Raw genomic sequence first — 23,450 nt, 5'->3', positions numbered from 1 at the left:
TATGCTTCAAGTGAGACACCGCACTTTGCCCCTTGGTTAGTTGCTTGGACATTGTCGTTCCTGGGCTTTGAAAAGGATTGTTGCCCCTGTTTCCTTTGGAACAAAACAATTCTTACCAACAACATCAACATTAACAGTGGTAACGTAAGCATCATCAGTTTTCTTGCCTTTGAGTAATTGAACTCGCAGACTGCTCGCTCTTCTTTTCATCATGGCTAACAGTCATCAGGCTTGAGGTACACCATTCAAACTGACGAGCCGAGATGCCATGAGCAGTCATTGCGAAGGCCATTGGGCGCCTTGCCTGTCGTTACCATTCTTCGAGACTCTTCGGTGACATACCCATATCAGTCAGCCACCTGCTGAGTCGCCATATTGGCCCATGCTCAAGCATATAGCTTTCTTGCCTTGCGTTGTCAAGCACAGACAATATTTGACAGGCAATTCACATGTTCTACCGTTTCAGTTCTGTTCATGATCATGACATGAACTCCAAACATCGTAACCCTAACCCTCCCCTCATCTCAACAGCCGTGTCCATCAACCGAAGATCTGCGGAGGGGGAGGGGTCATATGGAGACATGCTACTCTCGTCGCAGTCATTATTGGACCATTGATTGGCCCGACTTTGCTTGGGGAAATACCCCCATGTCATCATGCCCATGATAAAAAGAGCCATGATGGCTACTCCCGCAGCCATGAAACCGCTCAATTGACTCTCCTCGCGCTCAGAAAATGACTGTCACAAAGCTCCCCTTTCACGCCGACCACATCGGCTCTCTCATCCGCCCTGAGGCGCTGTCTCGCACCCAGGAGCAAGCCGATGCCGGCCAGGTCACTGCTGAGCAGCTTGCTGCGACGCAAAAGGCTGCTATTGCCGATATCGTGAAGAAGCAGCGGGAGCATGGAGTTCGCGCTATTTCCTCAGGCGAGTTTGATCGCAAGTACTACTTCTCTGGCTTCTTTGAGCGTCTAGGGGGTTTCCGTGAGGTTGAGCCTGTTCCCTGGGATCTTGTCCGTCTCTCTGCGCCTCCCATTGCTGCGCTGAAGAAGGCTGGTAAGCAGTATCCCATGGCTGCTCTTTGCGAGTCCAAGATCGAGTACAAGAAGAGCCCTTACCTCGAGAACTGGAAGATGCTCCGCGAGTGTGTTCCTCGTGAGCAGTGGGCTGAGTGCAAGTTCACCATGCCTCCTCCTTGCTATTTCCACCTCAGACTCGCCTCTGGAAAGTGCTACAGCCCTGAGGCTTACTCTAACGATGAGGACTTCTTTGCCGATCTGGCCAAGGCTTACCGTCAGGAGTTTAAGACTTTGTACGATGAGGGCGTGCGAAACATCCAGATCGATGACCCCACTCTCGCCTACTTCTGCTCCGATGAGATGCTTCAGTCTCTGAGAGACGAGGGTGTTGATCCTGACAAGCTGTTCGACACTTACCTCAAGGCTCACAACGATGCTATCGCCGACCGACCCGAGGGTCTCCACGTTGGACTTCACGTCTGCAGAGGTTTGTTTCTCACTCAATTACATCGTATCCACTCACTTACACGCTACAGGAAACTTCTCCAAGTCCATGCACTTCAGCGAGGGCTCATACGAGAAGATCGCCGAGAAGTTCTTCACCGTCCTTAACTACGACACCTTCTTCCTCGAGTACGACAACCCTCGTTCCGGCGGTTTCGAGCCCCTCCGCTTCCTCCCCAAGCACAAAAACGTCGTCCTCGGAGTCATCACCACCAAGGAGCCCGAGCTCGAGGATGCTCAGGTCATCAAGCACCGCGTGCTCGACGCTGCCAAGATCATCGCTGATGGTCAGGGCCGCAGTCTCGAGGAGGCTCTTGAGCAGGTTGGCATCAGCCCTCAGTGCGGTTTCGCTAGTGTCGCTGTCGGCGCTGAGGGTATGACTGAGGAGAAGATGTTTGCCAAGCTTAAGCTTGTCAACGATGTCGCTAAGGAGATCTGGCCTGGCAAGGCTTAAAAAGTTGATGTTTTCAAAAGTTGTAAAAGAAAAGAAAAGTTGTACATAGGCATGGGGATTTGGAGTGACTGTTGCATAGCGCGGTGTTGATCGTGGTGTTGAAATGAAAGATGAATGAGGGCCCATAGCACTTTGGGTGCTATTATGTGCTCCTATGAAGCAGCTGTGCCTGTGCACAAGGCGAAGAACTGGTGATGCCATTTGAAGACTATCTATCTCAACATGGAGGTGCTTGAACAGACATCACACTTCGATATGAAGGCTAGATATTTTTAAGAAAGTTTCATTGAAAGGGGTATGGGTATCCTTCCTCCATCCCACATCTGTGTCCATCATATTACAGTGTCTAGTAAAAACTCATATGTACATGTTCGGCTATGCCATACCGTCTATATGCAAAGGTTCAGTACCCTCACAAACTCTAGTAAAAAACAAAAACCCTCCAATCTCATACCCAGTACAAGATATTCATTTTTCCACTTTTTTTACTTTTTTTACTCCTTCTTGACGGTCTTCTTCTTGAAGCTCTTCTTGGGCATACGCGCAAGCCAGTAGATGAACAGCGCAGCACCCATGTTGAAGATGATGTACACCCACAGAAGACCAAAGTTGCGCCATCGGTCGGCATAGTCGATGTTGACGCCAGCGAGGTATGTGTTGGTGTACTGAACAGTGCAGAACTCGCAGTTAGAGGTGGCATCGGGGTCAACGAAGTAACCGCCGACAGCTTTGATATAGTCACCCATGTACTCAGTACAGGTTGAGCCGTTGGGTGGTGTGATGGGTACGAGTTCGTTGCTAGCGCAGGTGACTTTCGTATTGGCGACACCTGTTGCTAACATGCCTCCGACTAGATATGTGAACGGGGACACGTAGTACATGAACTTCCAGAAGCCAGGCAGAGTTCCCTTGGGAGCGAGGACACCACAGAAAATAAGGCAGAGCATGAACAGCAGATTAGCAACGTTGGCACCACCCTCAGCTGTTTCGAATCCGGCGATGATCATGGTCGAGAAGGTAGCGGTAAAGATAAGGAAAGCCAACAGTAGTAAGAACATAAGAGCACCACGTTCGGTGGTTTGACCGGCGTCAGCAGCGTTGTTGTAAAGACCGACAGGATAGTACCAGCCAAAGAACATGATAACAGCCATCAAACTATTCCAAGGCAGTTCAACGATAATCTGCGCCAACATGAAGATCTTCCATGAGTAGACCTTGGAAGGACGCTCACGAACCTCGTAGAGGGAACGTTGAATGACGAACTGAGGCATAGACTGTTGTACTAGTTGACCGAAGATAGTGAGCAAGTTGAAGATGGCGAACATCTGGTTCTGGAGACCCTGGATACTGTTGGGGGCGCGGAAGAAGACGAAACCGATGAAGAGAGCGACAAGAGAGCAGAGAGCAGCCTTAGAGTAGATGTAGACAGGAGTACGCCAGTACTGTTGGAAAACACGGAAGAGGACCTCCTTGAGTTGAACCATGAAAGGAGCAGCGAACTCGCGGTAGCTACCGTCATCGACGTCGGTATCCTCAACACCCTGCTTCTCTCGCTTGATACGCTCGAGTTCGGCCTGGACATCCTGATATTCGGGACTTTCGCGCCAAGTCTGGAACCAGTCGAGTTCAGTGTGAGATCCGGGAGCAGCACCGATAACTTCCAACATCCATTCAGCAGGGTTAGCCTCAGGGGGGCAGGCTTGCCCGCCGTAACGCTCAAAGTAGCTGGTCATGGTCTTGGAGTTCTCGCCGATATCACCAAAGTAGACGGTCTTGCCACCCTTGGCCAGGAAAAGAAGTCGATCGAAGCGTTGGAACAACATGGCAGAAGGCTGATGGATAGTGCAGAGAATAGCTTGACCGGCGTTGGTTAACTTCTCAAGAAGATCCAAAATAGCCCAAGAGGTTTGAGAATCGAGACCAGATGTGGGCTCGTCAACGAAGAGCAGCAGAGGGGGCTTGGCAGCAAGTTCGACACCAATAGTAAGACGCTTACGTTGCTCGACGTTGAGGCCTTCACCAGGAACACCAACCACGGCATCGGCATATTCTTCCATATCAAGGAGCTTGATAACCTGTTCCACATAGTCGAGCTTCTCCTGCTTGGGGACGTGAGCGGGCTGGCGTAGGAGGGCACTGAAGTTGAGGGCCTCTCGGACTGTCGAGGTCTGAAGATGGAGATCCTGTTGCTGAACATAACCGGTCTTGCGCTGGAAAGACATGTCTCGAGGGTTACCATCAACCAACATCTCGCCTGTGATGACACCCATAGAAGTACGGTCGGCCAAACAATCAAGCAGAGTGGTTTTACCAGCGCCAGAAACACCCATAAGGGCTGTCAAGGTACCAGGCTTGACCCAACCATCGACGTGATCCAGAATCTTACGGGTTTCATCCTTGATCTTGACCTCATAGCAGACATCATGCCACTGGAAGACCGAGGTCTGTTCCTGGAGCATACCGCCATCCTTGTTGGTTCGGCTTCGAGTGCGTTCAGCGGTGACAACGGGACCAATGTGAGCCATAGCAGCCTCAGGGTCGCTATGCTTCTTCTCAGCATTGGCAACGGCAGCAGGCTTGTGACCGCGTCGGTAGACCAGGACTTCACCCTTGGACTTCTTCTCAGAAACAAGTTCAGCGGCAACCATGTAGGTGCAGGTGAAAAGAATGATCCATGCGATAACAATACCAAAGTTACGCCATCGGTTCTCCCATCTGTATCCAAACTGCATCTCGGCGTATCGGTCACCGTTCACAGCAGCCCTTCCAGGTTCAGCTCCGACAGCACTGCACACACGGTTCGCCGATGCAACATCTCCGTATCCAGGAACCGAAGGGCTAGGAACGAACTCGTTGCAAGTATAGTCGCGGTTGTGGAATTCGTTGACAACGACAGCCTCAAAAGCATAGGCGATAGGGTCGATCCAGTATAGCCATTTGCACCATCCGAGCATGTAACGCTTTGGAATGACGAAACCGGTGAAGATGACAAGATCCAGAATGAGAATAGCGGCGGGGACAAGAGCCTGGAACAAACTGCGAGTAGCGGACGCAATGGTACGGAAGATCATGGACATGACCAAAACCACAACGAAAGACATGAGGATGAAGAAGAAGAAGGCTCCTGGCTCGCGCTTGAGGTTTGTCATGAAATAAAGCGTAATATTGAAGACGATCGTATTGGCGATTTTGTACGGCATGTCGCACAGCATCGAAGATATAGCTTCTGCAGACGGATGATATAATGCATAACGACTATGTTTTTCAACAATTGGACGTTGCGCGTACAGGGCCAGAATCTGAAATTGTCAGTATTGGTCAGAGTGAGATTAGAATAAAGCCTACCTCGAGAGCACTTGCGAAAGCGTTCATCAAAACAGCAAAGAACAGGAGAGCACCACGCTGGAAGAAACTGCTTGACGTTTCATCCAGGTTGTAGAAGACGGAACCGATAATAAGAGCCATGACGAAGTTACCAATAAGAGAGCCAACAGTGATACCAGGGTCACCCTTCAGTCGCAGCCAACCACGCCACAAACAAAGCTGAATTTGCTGCGAGTAGGAGAGAGTGTAGGGAGACTTGACGCGCTGTCGCTTAGCCTGCTGAGCCTGCTTGGAAGCTCGGAAAGCCTCGGCGTCGGGGCCGTTGATAGGGTGAGCGACCTTGTAGTCCTCAATCTCAGCCTGCAGAGCCTTGTACTCGGCGCTGTTTCTCCAAGCGGTAGCAAACTCATCAGGGGTTCGGGGAACCTTGCCCTTGAAACCGTCACGAACAATTCGCTCGTTAGGAGCAGTCATGGAAGTGAGGAAATCAGGAGTGGTCTGGCGAGCAGGGCATTCGAAACCCAGGTTGACAAAGTACTGCTTAGCGGCATCAGCGCGGCCAAAGAAGATTTGTCGGCCCTCGTAGATGACAGTGGCCTTATCAAACAGGTCATAAGCACTCTGAGGCGACTGGTAGATGGACACAACAGCGGTGTTGTTGAAAAGCTCGGTTTGAAGACGGAGGGTCTTGCAGAATTCGATGGCGTTAGCGGAGTCGAGACCTCGAGTTGAGTTATCCCAGCACTGCAGAGGAGCACCAGACAAGGCAGCCTCAGAAATGGTAACACGCTTGCGCTCACCACCCGAGACACCACGGATGTACTCGTTACCGACACGGGTATTCACGGTGTGAGAAATACCAAACATAGCCATGACAACATCTCGTAGGTGATCGGCAAAATCGTTTCTGTTCAAGCCCTGGGGCAGCTGACGGGGCTGTCGAGCTCGGGCAGCGAATGTGAGGGTATCACCAACAGACAGCATAGGGAAATGAACATCAATCTCGGCGGTGTAGATAGCCTCACCGCGGTGGTGGGTGTGCATCTCCTTGGCGGTCATACCTGTGGCACATCATGTTAGAAATACTGGTTACTTGGGCGCATGTAGGTACGAGTTGTGTTGCACGCGACAAGCCCATTGCCGATCGCAACAGAAGATCGAGTCTGTGAAACCAAAACACCCCTTTTGCGCGAAATCTGCAATTCGACTCACCTTGGTAGTTGAAGTAAGACCCCTCATCGACGTAGATACCGTTGAGTTCACCAGCGATCGTCTTGAGCGTGGTGGAGCAACCAGCACCGGGAGGTCCAAGAACGACAAGCATTTCGCCCTTGTGCACAACACCATCGAAGTTGCGCAGAATGTCAATGCGCTCTTGCTTGCGACCAGTGACTCTTCCAACGAGGTCACCCAGAGAGAGCCAGACGTTTGCGACATCGCCCTGGTAATCGCTAGCACCACCGTAACCGTAGACATTGAGGTTCTGGTAGCAAACACCCGCAGATCGGAAACCAGCGCCGTCCTGGTGAACCAACTCCACAACAGACTTGGCCCATTCGCGAGCGTTAAAGTTGGGGGAGTTGGGGTTCAGAGGTGAATCTTCGCCAGCCTGGAAAGGATTCTGTCCGTTGGGGTGAGTGCCAGAGGCGTGCGAATAAGAGCGAGCGAGGGCCTGAACAATTGAGGTTCTTCGCTCCATTTCCGAATCTTCGTCTTCCTCATCTTTGCCCAAAGTGTCGGCAGGTGAAGATGAGGGCTTCTCGTTGATCGCTTCGTCGTCGGTGTGCTTGTCAGCAACAGGCACATTGTCACCAGTTGAGCCTGGGCCTGGAGCACCCTGCCTTGCAGCAGTGGCGTCGTTGTTGGCGTTGATCCCGTAGAACGCCGACATGATGAATTGTGACGGCTGAATCTACTTGGGATTCTCGCAATTGAGTTTCGAGGTTGGTGAGTGATACCCCAGTGACTGCAGAATTTCGTATTTCGTATTGGGGTTGTGAGTTGGGTATGGAATGTTGTTCAGTATGCGAATTGGTAGTCGTCGAGTATTGTAGAAGACAAGCCAATTCAAACAAAACAACAAGAAAAGAAAAGGTATGTATTAATAAAAGGTAGGTATTAAGGATCGACAATGAATAGACGGCCGATCACAAGGGAGTGAGCAGTCCCGTAAAACAGGCGTGTAAGAAATAGGACCCTGGACAACGCAAGGCAAAACAAAACAGGAGGGAGGTCAGGAGAATATGTAAAATATGAATGAGCTCTCACTCACTCAGTTCGTCATGTCCTCCGTCGGTAAGCTAACCTAACAGAACAGAGCAGAGCAGATGGATGGAGATAAACTCGCGTGGATCGCCAAAGCAAAGGTCCACCTGTCGACTAGACCCGAAACCGAAGGGTAGACGACAAGGGGTGTGCACGCCCAGCTAGGCTCTAGGTACCTCAGGTAGGCAATTCTAGCGCAGCTTTTGGAAGTGGAAGCGGGTGCGGCTGCAAGCCTCTGTAGGGGTTGTTTCTCACTGGGTTGGTTACTGGCTGTCAACGCTTTACTGGCGGCCGCTCCAAGTACCTCACTCTCTACTCTTCTCTTAGGTACACCTAAGCTTTCAACTCAAACTGACTCAAGATATCGCCATGATATTTCCAGTTTGAAGGCCGCAACAGTTGATCATACTCGTCAACGTGTCAGCACCGTAACAAAGTTCGCACAGCTCTTATCCACTGCGCCTCTTCATCTTCCCGGCATTAGGAAACAATTTGCCCTTTCGCACACTACCAACAACCCGACCCGACACGCAATGACAATTTAGGCAATCATAGAGGGGTGTGCTGTTGAGTCAAATCATCCATTACAGCGCCTGAGAGTGAGGTGAGAGAGACAATTCTTGGCGGATAACGGGTGCCTTCAAACTCCGACACTCCAGGCCATTTAAGCGAGAGAAGATCCAGGGAAGGGGAGCGAACTGCATGCATGCCCCCACTACTAACTCCGCGCGGGCAATTAGTGTTGGTACCCCTGGAATGTTATTCGTCGTATTGCTATTGCACTCGCATAGAGATGATTCTGACTGGTAGCGCAGCTGTCTGTACATAGTAAGCCATTATGATTTAACATTGCGTTGGAGGCTCACCTAAGCCACAACCATGAAGGTTCGAACTCTCTCTCTGGTGATCATCAAACGGTCACTATTGGTTCTTGAATATTCGCATCCGACTGTCTTTTGAAACACGACACTGGAGAACTCTATCGCGACTAACACAGCTAATCTCATCTTTTACCACGCTGTATCAAACCCTATTTGTCGCGCTTATTTATCCACCAAGAGCCCTACAAGATCTAACTGATGATAATATCGTCTCCCCTTGTAAGGAGCAGTGATCAGAAACCGTTATTTCCAACAAGGACAGATCTCTCCGATCTTCTCCGCAAAGATCAAAAACTTTGTTTCCATGTCCCAACTTCAAACAGGTTGCGAAACCGCGTATTGATCATTCGGGTCGTTGCAAAAACCCGTCGGCCGATAGCCAATTACTCACGTTACAGCGGATGGAAGATCCCCCGGTAAGACGCCTCTGATTGGACAATGCACTTCATGTTGGTGGTGACGGTCTCACGTATTCGAGTTCTGTATCGGAAAATACACTCCCTTTTATCTGAGCCTTTTTTTTTCCCTCTCGCAAAACGGTCTGACAGGATGGTTAATCCTCATAAAGCTTGGCCGTCAGCGCCAGGACTCTGGTTGTTGATTTAGATCCATCGAGAAACACCAACGCACGGCTAATGTTCGTTATTAGTGGTAGCGTGAGCTTACTCCGTATTTCTATCGGGGTCTTCCAAGGACCCGACAACCCGTCCGCACCCCCGTCCACACGGCCCGCTAGTCAGCTTGAAATGTCAAAGGCTTTTTTCAGTTGCTGAGTCAATTTTGACCCCTTTGTTACCATTGTGGGGTGATGAGACTGCTGACTGCCTGCAGCTGATCACTGTGTCTTTTGTTGCAATCGAACCTACGCGTATAGCAAGCAGGGGTTTCTTGCTTCCTAGTAAATTTTTTTTTTTTTTTTTTTTTTGCTTCTTGTAGCTAGTGACAGGGGAGCATGTGAGCAAGTTCTTTCAATGATGTAGCGTGTAAAGCAGCCAGTCGCAAATAAGTCTATTTAATCTGATATTCATCCTGTTGGCATGTCCAACTTGAACAAACACGGCATGAAAAGACCTGGGTACCTTGATGCATGTTCAAGTCGTAATAGAAGTTATTTCTAGATAATTCTATTCCGATCGGTACAATCGAGATCCGATCACGCTTGACGATCATGTCTCATTTCCCGCCCATTGTTACCTTGGCACTCAATTGCTGGTCGCAAACTCTCTCTGCATGCTACGCTGAGGGTTTGTATCCGATCTTAATCGGCTCTACTCCGTACGAAGCAAATACAACTTCGAGTCTTCATCTGAAACTTCATAACCATTCTGCCATCTCAACTTCAGTTTCTCTGACTGAACCCCTGCTGCAACGGAATGTCAAGACCCATACGTCTAATTACACCTCACACCACGCGCCACCAATCCGAAAGCGACTTTTGCGACCGTAAGATGAAAAAGACCCTCAAATCTTACACCATTAAACGGTCCCTGCAGGCCCAACGTTCCTCAAGCAAGGGCTTGGTCGATCATTAATGAGTGAGAGGTCCACTACAAAGTCCGCTCCGCATCGTGAATGTGCTCCAATGTGCTCAACACGCAACCTGCGCATGCTAGTGTCAAGCCATAAGATTTTAAACATTGTGATACGTCTTTGTCTTACGCTGTGATGGATATGCAGGTGGACAATGCAGGGGTAAGAAGCTGACCGGATAATGTTCGTCCGTAAGCCATTTGGCTTGGGTGTGCTTACTGCAGGATGTGTTCAGTGTAAAGGTGTGTGCTGTCATGGTATTTTGGCTGTTAAAAGTTTCCGGATCGAATCCTTCGGAGACTATAGGGACATTTTGGGTTGCCCGTTATCTTGACGAAGACCCAACATAGCGCGTTACAGTCTGCAGAAAGACAAACAGCTGACTGATAGAGTTGTAAGGGCCGACCCAAAGTTGAGAAATAAGTGAAAAGGACTGCCAGCCGAGAGCCTTATGACGGGCCTAGCGGGTCTATTGATATTTTGGCGACGGATGTGGTTGTTCTACAAACTTGAACGTAACTCACTACCTATCTCGATGTTTCCACGCATAACAAACCACAAACCACAGAGAAACACCAAACCTAAAAAATCGCATATTGATAAGATACTTGATAATCATAGAAACAGCACGTATATATGCATGCATACATATAAGTGAAACTTCATAAGAACGTGTTTCGTTTCCCTGCTGAAACATCTAGCTAACCTAGAGCTGCTCAGCTCTAAGTTTGTCTATCTATAACAGAAGTATTCCTAACCAGAAGAATGCCATCCACCCAATGTTCCTTTCTTAATTCTTTGCAACTAATTTAGACAAACGTTCATTTATTCAAGGTGCAATAACGGCCGCGACTGACTAGTAATCAACACCAAGGTATCTAGTAAAGCTGAAGGTCTAATAACCCACACGTTTTATGCGAGTTCCTACTTACAGCAGCTTGTCTGTGTTGGAACTGAGAAGTGAGATTCGTGAACACTCCAAGGACTTGTGACTCCTCACTTGACATGTCATCCATATACACTTGTTATATCATAGACTCTGATATATCTATCAAATTGACGAAGGCCCGACGTAGTGCGATAGAACCTACTGCCAAGGCGGCTCAAACATAGAATGGACAAACTTTCCAGCCTCCAGGGCAACTAGCAAATCGCGAAAGCAAAGATAACCGTCAACACAAATGTCCGAATAGAAACCCACAATCACACGAATGACCCTCTAAACTCCAGAAGCTTCATCGGGGACATCATCGGGGACATCACCGGGGGCTCGGATAGGGATAGTATCGATCTTGTCCTTGATCCAGTTTCCGCCCAGCGTCTGATCCTCCTCAAAAGCGCCCGGGGGGAGTTGTCCAGTCATTCACGTACCCGAGTCTATAATAGCTAATAGCGACAAGGGACAGAAACATTGGGTTTCAAGTTCATACGGGTCGTTCAAGGGCCGAGGCCTGTTCTGGAGCGCCAGGAGTTGACGAAGCTGCATGAAATGCTCTTTCGATTGCATACCCCCCGAATTGATACCGACTTCCTTACCATGGGCTTTGAGGATGGCATTAAAGACCGTCCAGAGATCCAAGACAACCGCAACAAGATAGACACGGCCCATGGGGGTGATCAAGTGATTCAGTGATGCCATTTCACCCCAGGCGCCATGTCGCCTGAGCTAGCATGATCCTCGTTCTTGAAGTCCAGGAGTATTTGAACGTGCTCAGTGAGTTGTGGCATCGGAAGCGTTGTCCGTGAGAAGTTCGTGAACCCTAATCAGGTCAGATTCCATAGTGAAACGGTCAAGAGTAAAGAGCTTACGATTCGCAATCGCCTGCGCCGATATTGCCAGAGATATATCGGGAGCTGGAAGAAGGGCCATATCAACAGTCGATCGGAGGGTAGGGGGTAGGGGGTATTAAGAGGCTTTTTGGCTCTCTTGTTATGTCGTGCTTAAGCTTGTTCAAGGCGGACCTGGAGCATTTGATACACCAGCGACCTTCAGCTAAAATCACAGCCGTTCTCTGGTGCTGTTAGTCACTGGAGTTCTCGCGACTCTGGAGCAATCGCTCAGACTGTGAGGGCATTCTGGGCAACGTAGTGTATAAATCGGGTAAAGATCGAGAGAAGATCGAGAGAAGATCGATGGAGGAATGGTGATAAAGAGCTCATATAAAAATAAATAAATACCTTGAAGATACCGAGTATTAAGAGCGAGATCTAGGAGAAAGAAGTGTAAGAATAATGGTCCATACAGAAACCAGGAGATGATTAGGTGTTGATTGAAAAAGCAGTGTGTTAATAGAGATGTTCTGATATTTGGAGGAGAAATTGTGAGCTATTTACTGAAATACCACCAAGGACCACAAGAGCAATTCATTACCAGTCCTCAGGAACAACAACAGTTTGGCATTTGAAACGCAAGAGTGGTATTTCAGTCATAAGGATATCTATATTTTTACAAAAAGTTGATTCCCACGCCGACCTGCAGCCCCTTTGTTGAAGCCTCTCCTTTCCTCAGAGCCAAAGGCAGACTGAAGTTGAGCTCGAAACGAGCAACAGGGTGAGCATAAACAAGACCAACACCAGCAGCAACGCTGGGAACACCGTTGAAGAGCTCACCAACTGCGTTCACCATGCCATTTCGGACAGCTGTTCCGGACAGCTCCTGCGTGGAACCACTGCTCGAGGACTTCTTGCTGTCCTTGAGAGCAACGAGACGACCACCATTAGCAAAGAGCTGGAACCGTAGACCGCTATCGGGTCCCTTGTAGGGAACTGGAAGAAGCATGTTGATACTGCCAGCAGCAAAGACATCGCCTCCGACAGAGTCAGATCCATCATGGGGACCAAGACCCCCGAGCTTGAAACCTCGAACATCTGTTGGTCCTCCAAGCTGGAAGCGATCGTTGATTCGAGTAGAGCGAAGCTTTCCAGAAAACTCATACCCAAGAGGCAACGGGCAGACCAAACCTAGTCTGAATCCACCACCAATCGAGATTCCTGTTCGCTCACGAATGCCTGGCAAAGGAATTGGGACGGCACCACCGACTTCGACCTCGCCCCTGGAGAAGGCAACATCACCAGCAAGAGGACCAATACCAGCTACCTCAAGTCCAGATCGGAGCATGTATCCGCTCTGAGGAAGTTGAGGGTTATCACGCCTTTCCCTGTAGAATGTGTGTTTGACAGAGCTCTTGATAGAGTCGCCAGCATCTGCACGGACTGTTGGGCTGGCGTTTTCGGCCAAACCAGTGATCTGCCTCCAGATGCCTGAATACTCAACGGACTGTGTATCACGTTGCTGGTTCAGCCACGAGAATCGCAGTGTACCACCCTTGAGGACCTCCTCATGAGAAGCCCATGGCTTTTCGGCGGCTGAAGCCACACCCTCAAGCGATAACCTCATGTCGGGGTTACTCTTGACAGGTGCGGTAAGGGTGGCGCTATAAGCCGAGCGTGTACGTGTACCAGCCTTTGCATTAAGCGTCAACATCTCAGCACCACCAAACATGTTTCGCCATAATAGCGAACCATAAGCAGATCCCTCTCCATTGCCAACGTCGGTACCAGTTTGGAGCTTGAATCGAGACAGTTCCTTGACGCGAATATCGACGTTCACATCGGTGGGCGAGGTAGAGGGATCGGTCTGTTGGGCAGAGGTCAGGTAGACTTCGGGTTGAGGTTGGAATATTTCTACAAATCAGTTAATTTGGTGTTGCGGTGAGGGCTACTAGAAATCATACGTAGGCCATCGAGCTTGTTGCTTGCGATACGGAGACTGTTGATGACATCGCCAACAGTCGAGCTTGCGTTCGAGGCATCGGCAATGAGGGGTTGGAAAATGGGATCGAGGAAGTTTGTTCGTGTGTTGACCGCACCGTGGATTCCAAGCTCGTTGATCGTCATGGGCGCCAGCTGCTGGTCACCAATCTGCACAACATTAGCAAATGATCTGAAGCTCGGATCGGTAAGGAAACATACCACCTGAGCCAGACGCCGTTGCTTGGCTTCATCTTGCTCTTTTTGGAATTCGGGCTTCGATTCTGCTTCATGCAATAACGAACCGGTGTCGGAATGAAGCTTGTTAAAGGGGTCCATGGACTGATTCATGTTAGACGATCGCTTCTCGTGTATTAATAGTGTGATGGAATTACCGGACCCCCGGTTGACCCAGGAATTGCAGCCATTTTTGGTAGCGCAAGAGCCGAGTTTCTGCTTGCAATAGCCTCACGATGTCGATTTAAAGAGTATCGGACCACCAACTGGACCCTGACAGCCCAGCTTCCAATTAATCGCCGGTACGTACTTCCCGAGCTCCCGTGGGTGTGGACCTGAGACCTGTGGCTCAAAGTCGTGGCGCTTCGGCGTCGTCATAGGATGGCATGTGATACACAGCCACAAACTATCCGGACCTAGCGGGACCACTGTGCCTGGCAAAGGGTGCCTCCTCCTGCGTTCCTCTCCATTCATCTCAACTTATACACTCTTCATTTGCGCTCAAGCATAAGATATCGCTGCTTTTGAGTTTTTAGAGAGATCTTTCTCTTTCACTTCATCCGAGTTTAATAGATACTCGTTACTTTCCTTTAATTCGCTAATTTCCTCGGCCTCGATTCTACTCACGCGACCCGCAATCTGTCCCGTTCTCTTTGTCAACTTCTAATCCAACGTCAGTCAGCATGGCTAGCAAAGGCGCCACCAAGCGTGTATGCACTTCTACTCCCACCACTTGAACGTGCAATACTAATTATTGGATAGCTGACACGCGAATACAAAACCATCTCAGAGAACCCTCCTCCTTACATTGTCGCTCATCCATCCGAGTCCAACATTCTAGAGTACGTTACGTCACGCCGCCCAACAATTGGTCGCGAGTCAACTTTGCTAACACAACTTAGATGGCACTACATCATTACCGGTCCTGAGGACACTCCTTACCATGGCGGCCAGTATTGGGGCACTCTCATGTTCCCACCAAACTATCCCTTTGCTCCTCCCGCGATTCGCATGCACACTCCGTCCGGTCGATTCCAGCCGTCGTCGCGACTATGTCTGTCCATCTCCGATTTCCACCCGAAGTCATTCAACCCCGCGTGGGAAGTCTCGACAATTCTAATCGGCCTTCTATCATTCATGACAAGTGAAGAGATGACGACCGGTTCCGTGTCCAGCAGCGCCGCCGAACGACGCTCCCTCGCCGCTCGATCACGCTGGTGGAACTCGACTGGCAATGGCACACACAGCAAGACAGGCCCTATCCAGAGGGGCAACATCAAGGCTGGAGATGGCGGCGCCAAGTTTCGAACAGAGTGGCCAGAGGTGGATGCTGAGAATTGGGAGTGGATGACCAAGAACAAGGTTGACCCTGTCAGTGGTACACGATTAGATGCTGATAACAGCGGATCATGTCGACCTCAGCTTGGTATTTCAGGGACTAGTGGTCATCAAACACAAGCCGTTGTTGATGTGGTCAACCAACAAAGAGATGCCAGCACAGGATGGATCTATCGCAACAAACTTCTTGTCGCTGGTGCGGCCTTCTTCTTCTACGTCCTCGTCGCTAGACTTGTCAGCGGAGAAGAATAATTGGGGAGAATCGTAATCGGGAAGCGCCTCATGTTGTTCTAATTCTAGTTTTTGTTTTATTACGGGCGGACTGGCGGGCGCAATAGGTTAACAAGCCAGATATCAGGACTCGCGTCTCGATCTGGCGTTTCAGGGCATTCAATGAGCATTTACTTGATGGGATTAAATTTGATTATCATCAGCTCATTTGCCTGCAGCGGTTGTGATTTATCGGGTTGAGACTCTAATACATCAAAGAGGTAGACCAACATGCAACAGTACTCCTTGTATCAAGTGCGTACCCGTCCGCAAGAATCAGTTGATGCACATAGGTCAAACGGGAACAAGCAGGCAGCCGTGCTTTTGATAGGCAACTGGCATAAGTTTCCGTAGACAAACAACAAACCCAGCCTATTGTAACCCTCAAACAAGGCTCCATGCAATCAGAGTTAAATGTCGGAAGCCGGCTGATGACTGTTCACCGCAGAAGCTCAACCTTTATTTGTTGGTTACTACCTATCCGACGGGCGGGAGTATTGTTGGCTGCGCTAGCCCACTCCAGGCCCCTGAAGTTTAGCGCAAGTCTTACCGCGGGCACCTACAGCACGGCGGGGAAGTCTGAGGTAGGTTTGCTAGGGGAGGAAAGAAAACTCAGGACCTCGATCCTAAGTAACAAAAAGATTTAGGTGATAAAGCCTAAGCTTAGCATGGCCTTTACTGAGTTTATTTTGACACCCCATATCAAGGTCCGTTGTTTTCTTCCCCCTCAAGGGTTTGGTCTGGTCTGGCCTAGGTACCTACAAGAAAAATTGTGACGAAAGCCCCAATTTTTGTTACCTTGCGACTCGTCTCCATCGCTTGGAAGCCGTTGGAAGCACCTCCTCGACATCATCATCATCCGGGTTTCCAGGTTGGTGAAATTCTCACAGCATAATTCTCCCTATTCATCACCTCCTACAGCACTGTATCTCCTCTAAACCCTGTGGTTTGCTACCTTTCATTCCTTAATTCACCCTCCTTACCGTACACACCCGTCATCGAAATCCGCTCCTACTTGAGCTCTTCCTCTCCGCACAAATAGCTGCACCTGGACCCTCATTTCTAGTGCATCGCCAGTTCGCCTCCGATCCACGGCCAACTACCTTACCCTTCAGCCCAGAATCGACAAAAGGGCACTTCAGTCATAACGAAGACTTTTGCTCTCCATGCCTCTTCCTCTAGATCCGTAGAGCCCTCCTCCCTCCGAATCCTCTGCTGAGGCCTGGCGCTGGCTAGCTGATCGCCCGCCGATACCTTCCCCGCCGAACCGTCAACGATCTCGTCCATGAAATGGCGCCCCAAAACGGCAATATGAAGACTCGCCGAAATGGCGGGAGCAAGCTCTCTCAGTCCTCCAAGCCTGTCATGCCTGCTATCCCTCTGCCTTATGTGAAGCGTCAGGCCGCTTCTGCTGCTGCTCGTGCCAATGCTGTCCCCGTTTCTTCGACTGCTGCCTCCACCACGATCCAGGAACCGGATGTGCGCTCCCCCATTGAGGTGAAGCATGTAAATGGTAACGTGCCTGCTGAGGCTAAGAAGGATGATTCTGTGGCCACGGCTCCAAGCACAATTGCTAGTCGAACTTCGACTTCGACGTCGACCCCCAAAGCCGAGGAGGTGGCCGAAACAAAGGCAGACGTTCACAAAGAAACAAAGAACGGCGCTTCTGACCCGACCAACACCCAGGCTTCTTCCTGTAAGTACTCCAGACGTGCCTATTTTCAAGACGCACCCAATGACCCTTTACTTACACACAATTCTTTCATTGCAGCCGCATCTGGTCCTGAACATCCTACCATTAACGAAAGCGAAAACATCCACAAAAACCCCGTGGTCTCAGGCCATTCTGATCAGCCCACCCCCAAGAACCAGGTCGATGTTGAGACTCGATCAGTCGACAAGGTCTCAGCCGGAGTGAACGAGAAGCCCAATGGTGTTTCAAGCAAGAGCGACATCAAAACTCTGTCTGGTAGGCAACCACACTCACAGTTTTTTCAAGCCCTTTTAAATACTCATAACTCGAATTTAGACAACCACCCACCTTCAAAGCTCAACAAAGGCCGACCTCCTTCTGCTGTCCCACCGGGCCGATACCAGATGCCCCCTTCCTTTCAACCTGCTGTTCGACCTATGGGACCAAACGTGAACGGCGATATGCGTGGCCATCGCGCTCCTCTGCCTAACGGTCCGCCTATGCACCAGCCTCATCATAGCAATGGCAGCATTCATTTTGGCGGTTTCCACGGTTCGACGAGCTCCTCTCCTGCTCCTCCATCCGGTGGTATTGCCCCTCCTCCCGGTATGACAGGTCCTGATGGCCGGCCCTACATGACCCCTGCTGCCAACGGGTTCCCCCCTATGATGCCGTATGGCGCAGAACAGGTTCCGGTCACCACTTTCGATAACTACGGAAGACCTACTATGGCTTATGGACCGATGGACTCTTTCCCTCCCTTCCCTAACAATTTTGGTCCGCCAACCCCTCACAGCTATCATGATTCACAGGCATCAGGCCCTCCCGATGATGGTAGTGTCTACAACCAGTTTTCTTCAGCTCCAGCGCGAAATGGCGTACCAGCTCCCGAGGAAAACCAGTCTCCCAACCAGCCCGGCAGAATGTTTGGTGGTCCCGAGTATCCGCGAATGATGCCGAATGCCGGACCTCCCCCGCACATGATGTCTACAATGGATGGTGCTGAAGGCCTGATTGGTCATTTGGTGCAACAGTTTGCATCTCCGGAATTTGCTGATTGCGTTTTGGAACTTCGATACGCGGATGAAAGAGCTCCTCCAGTTCGCATTCCGGGTCACCGAGTCATCCTTTCTCGCAGCACTGAGCTCGCAAACGCCATCGCTAAGCAGCCACGATCCAACCCCAATGTTTCATCTCTTCCCACCATCCTTCTCGAGACCAAGAGCAAGTGGATTCGCTCCGACTCGTTCTATATGGCCGTTCACTGTCTTTACGGGTGGCCACTGTTGGATCCTGCTGCCGAGGGCATGAAGCAGGCTGCAGCTGATTACAACCAGTTGATTGACCGCTTCGAATTTGCTCTGTCGTATGCTGCAGCCGGCCATCTCCTCCGCTGGGATCCGGTCACGCGACGCGGTTGCGATGTTGCTGTGCAACTTCTGAACTGGGAGACAGTCGAGAAGGCTTTGGAGTTTGCCTTGGAGGATTACCGAGACGAGGGGTCTTATGATGTGTTGAAGTACGGCGATGGATCTCGAGCTATTCTCAACGAGATCGTCTCTTTTATTGCAAGCAACACCAGCCCTACTTTCAAGATTGACACTTCAGTGACCGACACTTCGAGCTATGCTCGTCTTCCACAAACTGCTCTGACTAGCAATGCCAGTACCCGCAAGCTCTCACCCCCACCCATTGCTCGAGGTACATCCGTGCATCTTGGCAAGGGCAAGGGCAAGGGACGTCTCTCTCAGCAGATTTCTGGTATACAGTTCGGCGACCTTTCTTTGACTGACGGCAAGGTGTCGCCAGCTTCGGATGCTTCAGGCGGCTCACAGCAACGAACTCCTTTCAACGCAGTCCTCTCTCGAATTCTCCTCAATCTTCCATTCGAATATCTCAAAGCATTGCTCGAAGCTGCGACTAACAAGGCCAACGGATGGCCAAATGCAGAGGCGATCTACCGCGTGGTCAAAGACACAGTAGCTGAGAGAGAGCGACGTCGGCTTCAGATCGTTGAACTGGTCAAGACTCACCAGGTCACAGCCTGGGCCGTCATCACCCAGCAGCTTTCCAGTCCTGAGCCGAGATACGTCGGTCTCTGGAGTGCGCTGGGCTGGCGCGAGGAGATTCTACCTTTCGGACCTTCAGAGAGTCCGGCCCTTGGTCGCACTTGGGTTCCCTTCGTGGGCCCTCAAGCAAGCACTCAAGCAGCTTACCCCTAAGCAACTTGGTTCAGCTACAGACTTTTCAATTTGATGAATGATATTGTGGGTTATGTTGACGCTGGATAATCGGGAGGGCGATACGCAGACACATGGCAAACGAAGCCGAGGCTGACTTCTCAGTCTCTCGACAAAAGCTAATACTTTTGATTTTGGGGTGAAAAGGTGGCGTCCGTGACCCTTCTTACTAGGGAGAGGATATGATGCTCTTTGGAGAGTTTTGGTTGATGAACGGCGTTGGGGGGCATGTCAACATTGGTTGCTTTAAAGCGAGGAATGTTTTTAACGAATGGAAACTTTGGTGGGAGGCACGGGAAGGAAAAAGAAAACAAAAAGTATTTAATGATTCCATATTGCTAGGACTGGTGGTTCAATCTCACTTGTCCTGGGTCTGGCTGGCATCACAATCGCCTAGGACTGGATCAGACTGGACTGGGCTGGACTGATATGAAGGGGTTATGATGAATGATAGTTAGTGACATTGGAAGTTAAAAAGGACGGTAGTTTCGGCATCAAATGGAGTATGCGTCGTTGTGTCTCTCATTTGAGAGATAGCATTAGGTAGCCTTTTTACGACTGGTTTGATACCCCAGACTGACTTATGCGTTTAATGTGAAGTGCCTTATGACGATATGACTTTTTCATGCGCATAGTGGGCATGTTATCGGGAGACAAGCCTCTTTTGGTAGTTGACAAAGTTGAACGTGTAACTAGATGAATTTCATGTGATGGTGATGTCGGGCTGGAGAAGAGCAACTTAGCTACCGAGGGCGGGGAACCCCTGTTGGACGCCCCCATTAGCAACGATATCGCGTGTCTCTATTCGCTAATTGAGCATTGCTTTAATTAACTGGGATAGCCTTAGCAGGGTCTCGATATCAAGAGATAGTGGGCAAGGTCAGCTTAGACCAAGAGCCGAGGTAGAATTCTCCACTTTACGTCGTCTTGCTCATTTCCAAGTTCTTGTGATTTCATCCCTTCCGTGCCTCCCACCATTCGTCACTTTGCTTCACTTTGCTTCACTTCATCAACAAACGAACAGACTGGATGTGAGAGCCTCGATCTGGACCACTCAGCACTGAAGCTGTGTAACCAAGTCCAGGCCATTTTTGATTCAGATAAATTGGTCTACTCATTTACTTGATGCCTCTCTTCGGAGCTACTGCTCGAATGCGCCGCTGGAGCTCAGCTCGTGGAACCGCAGACACGCCATAAATTGAACCAAACACGATCCTTTTATCAACAACAATAACAACATCCGCTCCTTAACCACAATGGAATCCTCCATTTCTTCAGGCGACGCTTCGAGCTCGCGATCTTCAAGAGCTGTCAACGACCCTGTTCTTCGAAACACGCTGCGCTACACCATCTCAGCTCACGAATATGCAAGTCTGCACAAGTACATACTATCTCGATCCCGCGTACTGCGTCGCGCAACTCCAACGCCAAACCGTGTTGAAAAGGCGCTGCAGCCGTCAAAAGGTGGTGATGATTATAATGCTAGAACAGTGCGACATGCGCTTAGGGTCTTTGTGATGACCTTTCTCGGCATGAAGGGATGGGATATTGTCGCGAAGAGGATGGGGAAAGAAGAGTGAGTAGCTCACTGATGAAATAATCGTGCAAATGGCTAATGATTCTCAACAGACCCAGCACTGGTGGTAAAAAGAAGCCATTCTACAAGTCTCCCGCCCTGAGGCTGTCTATTTCGCTTTCTACCATTCTTCTCCTTTACAGAATCCTCTTCCGTTTCTTCACTCGACTGCGTGTGCATCTCCTTGACCCCCAAGTCGAGCCTTTCCGTGCACGCAATCCCCGAACTGCAGCGATGCTGACATCTCCCTCTGCACCAGCCATTGGTGCCTCATTCGCTGGCCTGGCTCTTGGCATCTACCCAGCACAAAAGATGCGTGTCACTATCGCCATTTACACAATCTTCCGTGCTTTGGAGTTTGCCTACAATTTCTGTGAGGCTGATGGCCTTATCTGGGGCCGCAAGAACGGTATCAAGAGGGAGAGGCCTTGGTGGTTCGGAAGCTGGATGTTGCAGCCATTTGCTTTTGGACAGCTTCTCCATGCTGCTGTTTTCGATCGCGATTGCTTCCCCAAGCCTTTTGGAGACTTGATCTTCAAGAGTTCTTCGGCTTACTTGCACCCACGCCCGCAGGATTGGTCGTCGAGCGTCAAGTGGCCTCAGACTTCTGAGATCGTTGACAGCTTGGCTCAAATGGCGCGCCTGAGCTGGCCGTAAGTCAACAAGCCCCGAGAAAAAGACCTTATGCTGACCGTCATAGTGCCTATGTTTCTCCCACTCTCTTCCCTGGCAAAGAGGTTCTTCCTCCTAGCCTCAGCGCAATCGCGCCACTGACATCTCGAGCTCATCCTCTCATCACATCCCTCTCATGCGCCACTCTGCACCCGGGAGACCCATCTTGTGCTCGAACTTATCTTACTTTCTGGCTTCAGACTTTCCCGCCCTTTGCTCGCTTCTTCGTCGCAGTCTTCTCTGCGCTCACCGTCATTCCCCGATTCTCCAGTCTTTACCATAATCCTCTGGTTACGCTCCAGCGCATCATCACCAAGGCTCTCCGCATGTCTACATTTGCGACAGGTGCGCTTTCCACAGCCTGGGCTTCAATCTGCTTCTTCCAGCAATGGCTTCCACGCCACGTCCTCGCGACTCAGCGTGTCTTCCTCGGTGGTTTCTTTGCTGGCCTCTGGGCATTTGTTGAGCGACGAAATGGCCGTGGACTGTTCCTGTACAGCGCCCGCGCTAGTGTTGACAGCCTCTGGAAGGTTGGTGTGAAGCGACGTTGGTGGAAGAGCATGAAGGGCGGCGATGTCTGGGTCTTCATGTTGGCACTCATGGTCACTGGTGTTGTCTACGAGAAGGATGCCCAAGCAATCCGCGAGACTAACTGGCGAAAGGGAGTCAGCTGGCTTCAGGGCCAGGGATGGAGAGATTGGGGAGCTGAGGATGATGAGGATGAGGAGAACAAGGACAAGGAGGAGTGATGTTTCATGGATGATGAAAGCACAGTACGGTGTTGGGCGCAATTTCTGTTGTTTATTGGCATAGGATGGAGGCTTGTTTATGTTTGCTTTGGCTAGTAGTCTGATATCCCACATAATGGTAGTATTTATCGCATAATAATTTCATCCAAACACCTTTGCACCTGAGCCAGCTGGTGTTGTAGACGCACGAAATGTATGGAGTGTAAGAATGAAATGATGATGGAAGAGCAAGTATTCTCCGAGAGACTCTTTCTGTGTAGGCTCTCGCGGATTTGCAAGATCCTCTACTTTGATCTTTATTGCATTGAGATTACTCGGGTTTCTCTCATTCTCAGCCTCTGCGGGTTGCTTCTCCGGACATGACTCTCACTCAAATAAACTGGGATTGATAGGGGCTAATGATAGAGCCTTTGTAATAAATTAGGGAAGCACAATAACCATAGGAAATTACTGCAGCATCGCGGATTGTTTGCAATAAGTATCGCTTTCACCGGAACTTGAGGAATGAATATGATATGATCCGAGATACTGCACTAGTTACCGAGGTATACTGTAGCTTATCAGTAATCATTGCCTACTTGGAGAGCAAAAGGTTTGGATGATGACATATTCAGTCTCATGTAAGAGCAATTCAGTCATTTCTTATAAAAGATAAGCCGAGTGACTTTAATGTACAGGACCAACACTATAGAAGGGGTTGCGTGTTGACAGCTGCAGACTCACAACTTCAAAACCCACCGGGATGATAAATGCGTAAGTAGTATCCGTCACAGTCGATGGGGACCAGAACCAGAAACTACCTAATAAATAACTCCCGATTTCCACTTCCCCATTCTCTCTCAATTCTTGTATCATCATCTCACTACCATTCCTATTCATTAGGTCTTTCCGTCTCACTACCTTGGTCTCCGTCTCCGGATCCGGGTGTCAAAGACCAAACCCCGCCC

The 23,450-nt window shown here is 50.0% G+C and overlaps 6 protein-coding genes across 6 annotated transcripts; 4 read left to right on the top strand and 2 right to left on the bottom strand.

The window, feature by feature from the left end:
• Positions 1–735: 735 nt before the first annotated feature.
• Positions 736–1,978, top strand: FSUBG_2442 (methionine synthase II (cobalamin-independent); the record flags this gene model as incomplete). Its single annotated transcript, XM_036680215.1, has 2 exons — positions 736–1,507; positions 1,557–1,978. The coding sequence occupies 2 exons, from the start codon at positions 736–738 to the stop codon at positions 1,976–1,978; spliced, it is 1,194 nt and encodes a 397-aa protein (XP_036541960.1).
• Positions 1,979–2,472: 494 nt separating this feature from the next.
• On the bottom strand, positions 2,473–7,193 carry FSUBG_2441 (ABC1 transport; the record flags this gene model as incomplete). Its single annotated transcript, XM_036680214.1, has 3 exons — positions 2,473–5,277; positions 5,324–6,363; positions 6,515–7,193. 3 exons carry the CDS (start codon positions 7,191–7,193, stop codon positions 2,473–2,475), a joined length of 4,524 nt encoding a protein of 1,507 aa, XP_036541959.1.
• A 5,231-nt stretch (positions 7,194–12,424) lies between these two features.
• Positions 12,425–14,079, bottom strand: FSUBG_2440 (uncharacterized protein; the record flags this gene model as incomplete). Its single annotated transcript, XM_036680213.1, has 3 exons — positions 12,425–13,662; positions 13,713–13,899; positions 13,951–14,079. 3 exons carry the CDS (start codon positions 14,077–14,079, stop codon positions 12,425–12,427), a joined length of 1,554 nt encoding a protein of 517 aa, XP_036541958.1.
• Positions 14,080–14,648: 569 nt separating this feature from the next.
• Positions 14,649–15,555, top strand: FSUBG_2439 (ubiquitin-conjugating enzyme E2 J2; the record flags this gene model as incomplete). The annotated part of the gene is made up of 3 exons (XM_036680211.1): positions 14,649–14,675; positions 14,728–14,807; positions 14,868–15,555. 3 exons carry the CDS (start codon positions 14,649–14,651, stop codon positions 15,553–15,555), a joined length of 795 nt encoding a protein of 264 aa, XP_036541957.1.
• A 1,329-nt stretch (positions 15,556–16,884) lies between these two features.
• On the top strand, positions 16,885–19,488 carry FSUBG_2438 (topoisomerase ii-associated; the record flags this gene model as incomplete). Its single annotated transcript, XM_036680210.1, has 3 exons — positions 16,885–17,269; positions 17,345–17,542; positions 17,603–19,488. The coding sequence occupies 3 exons, from the start codon at positions 16,885–16,887 to the stop codon at positions 19,486–19,488; spliced, it is 2,469 nt and encodes an 822-aa protein (XP_036541956.1).
• Positions 19,489–20,762: 1,274 nt separating this feature from the next.
• Positions 20,763–22,503, top strand: FSUBG_2437 (uncharacterized protein; the record flags this gene model as incomplete). Its single annotated transcript, XM_036680209.1, has 3 exons — positions 20,763–21,082; positions 21,136–21,735; positions 21,783–22,503. The coding sequence occupies 3 exons, from the start codon at positions 20,763–20,765 to the stop codon at positions 22,501–22,503; spliced, it is 1,641 nt and encodes a 546-aa protein (XP_036541955.1).
• Positions 22,504–23,450: the final 947 nt, after the last annotated feature.

This window comes from Fusarium subglutinans (assembly GCF_013396075.1).
Source record: "Fusarium subglutinans strain NRRL 66333 chromosome Unknown NRRL66333_c0000021, whole genome shotgun sequence".
NCBI lineage: Eukaryota > Fungi > Ascomycota > Sordariomycetes > Hypocreales > Nectriaceae > Fusarium > Fusarium subglutinans.
Note: the sequence above shows the minus strand (reverse complement) of the source record. Positions and strands in the feature narration are given on the sequence as shown.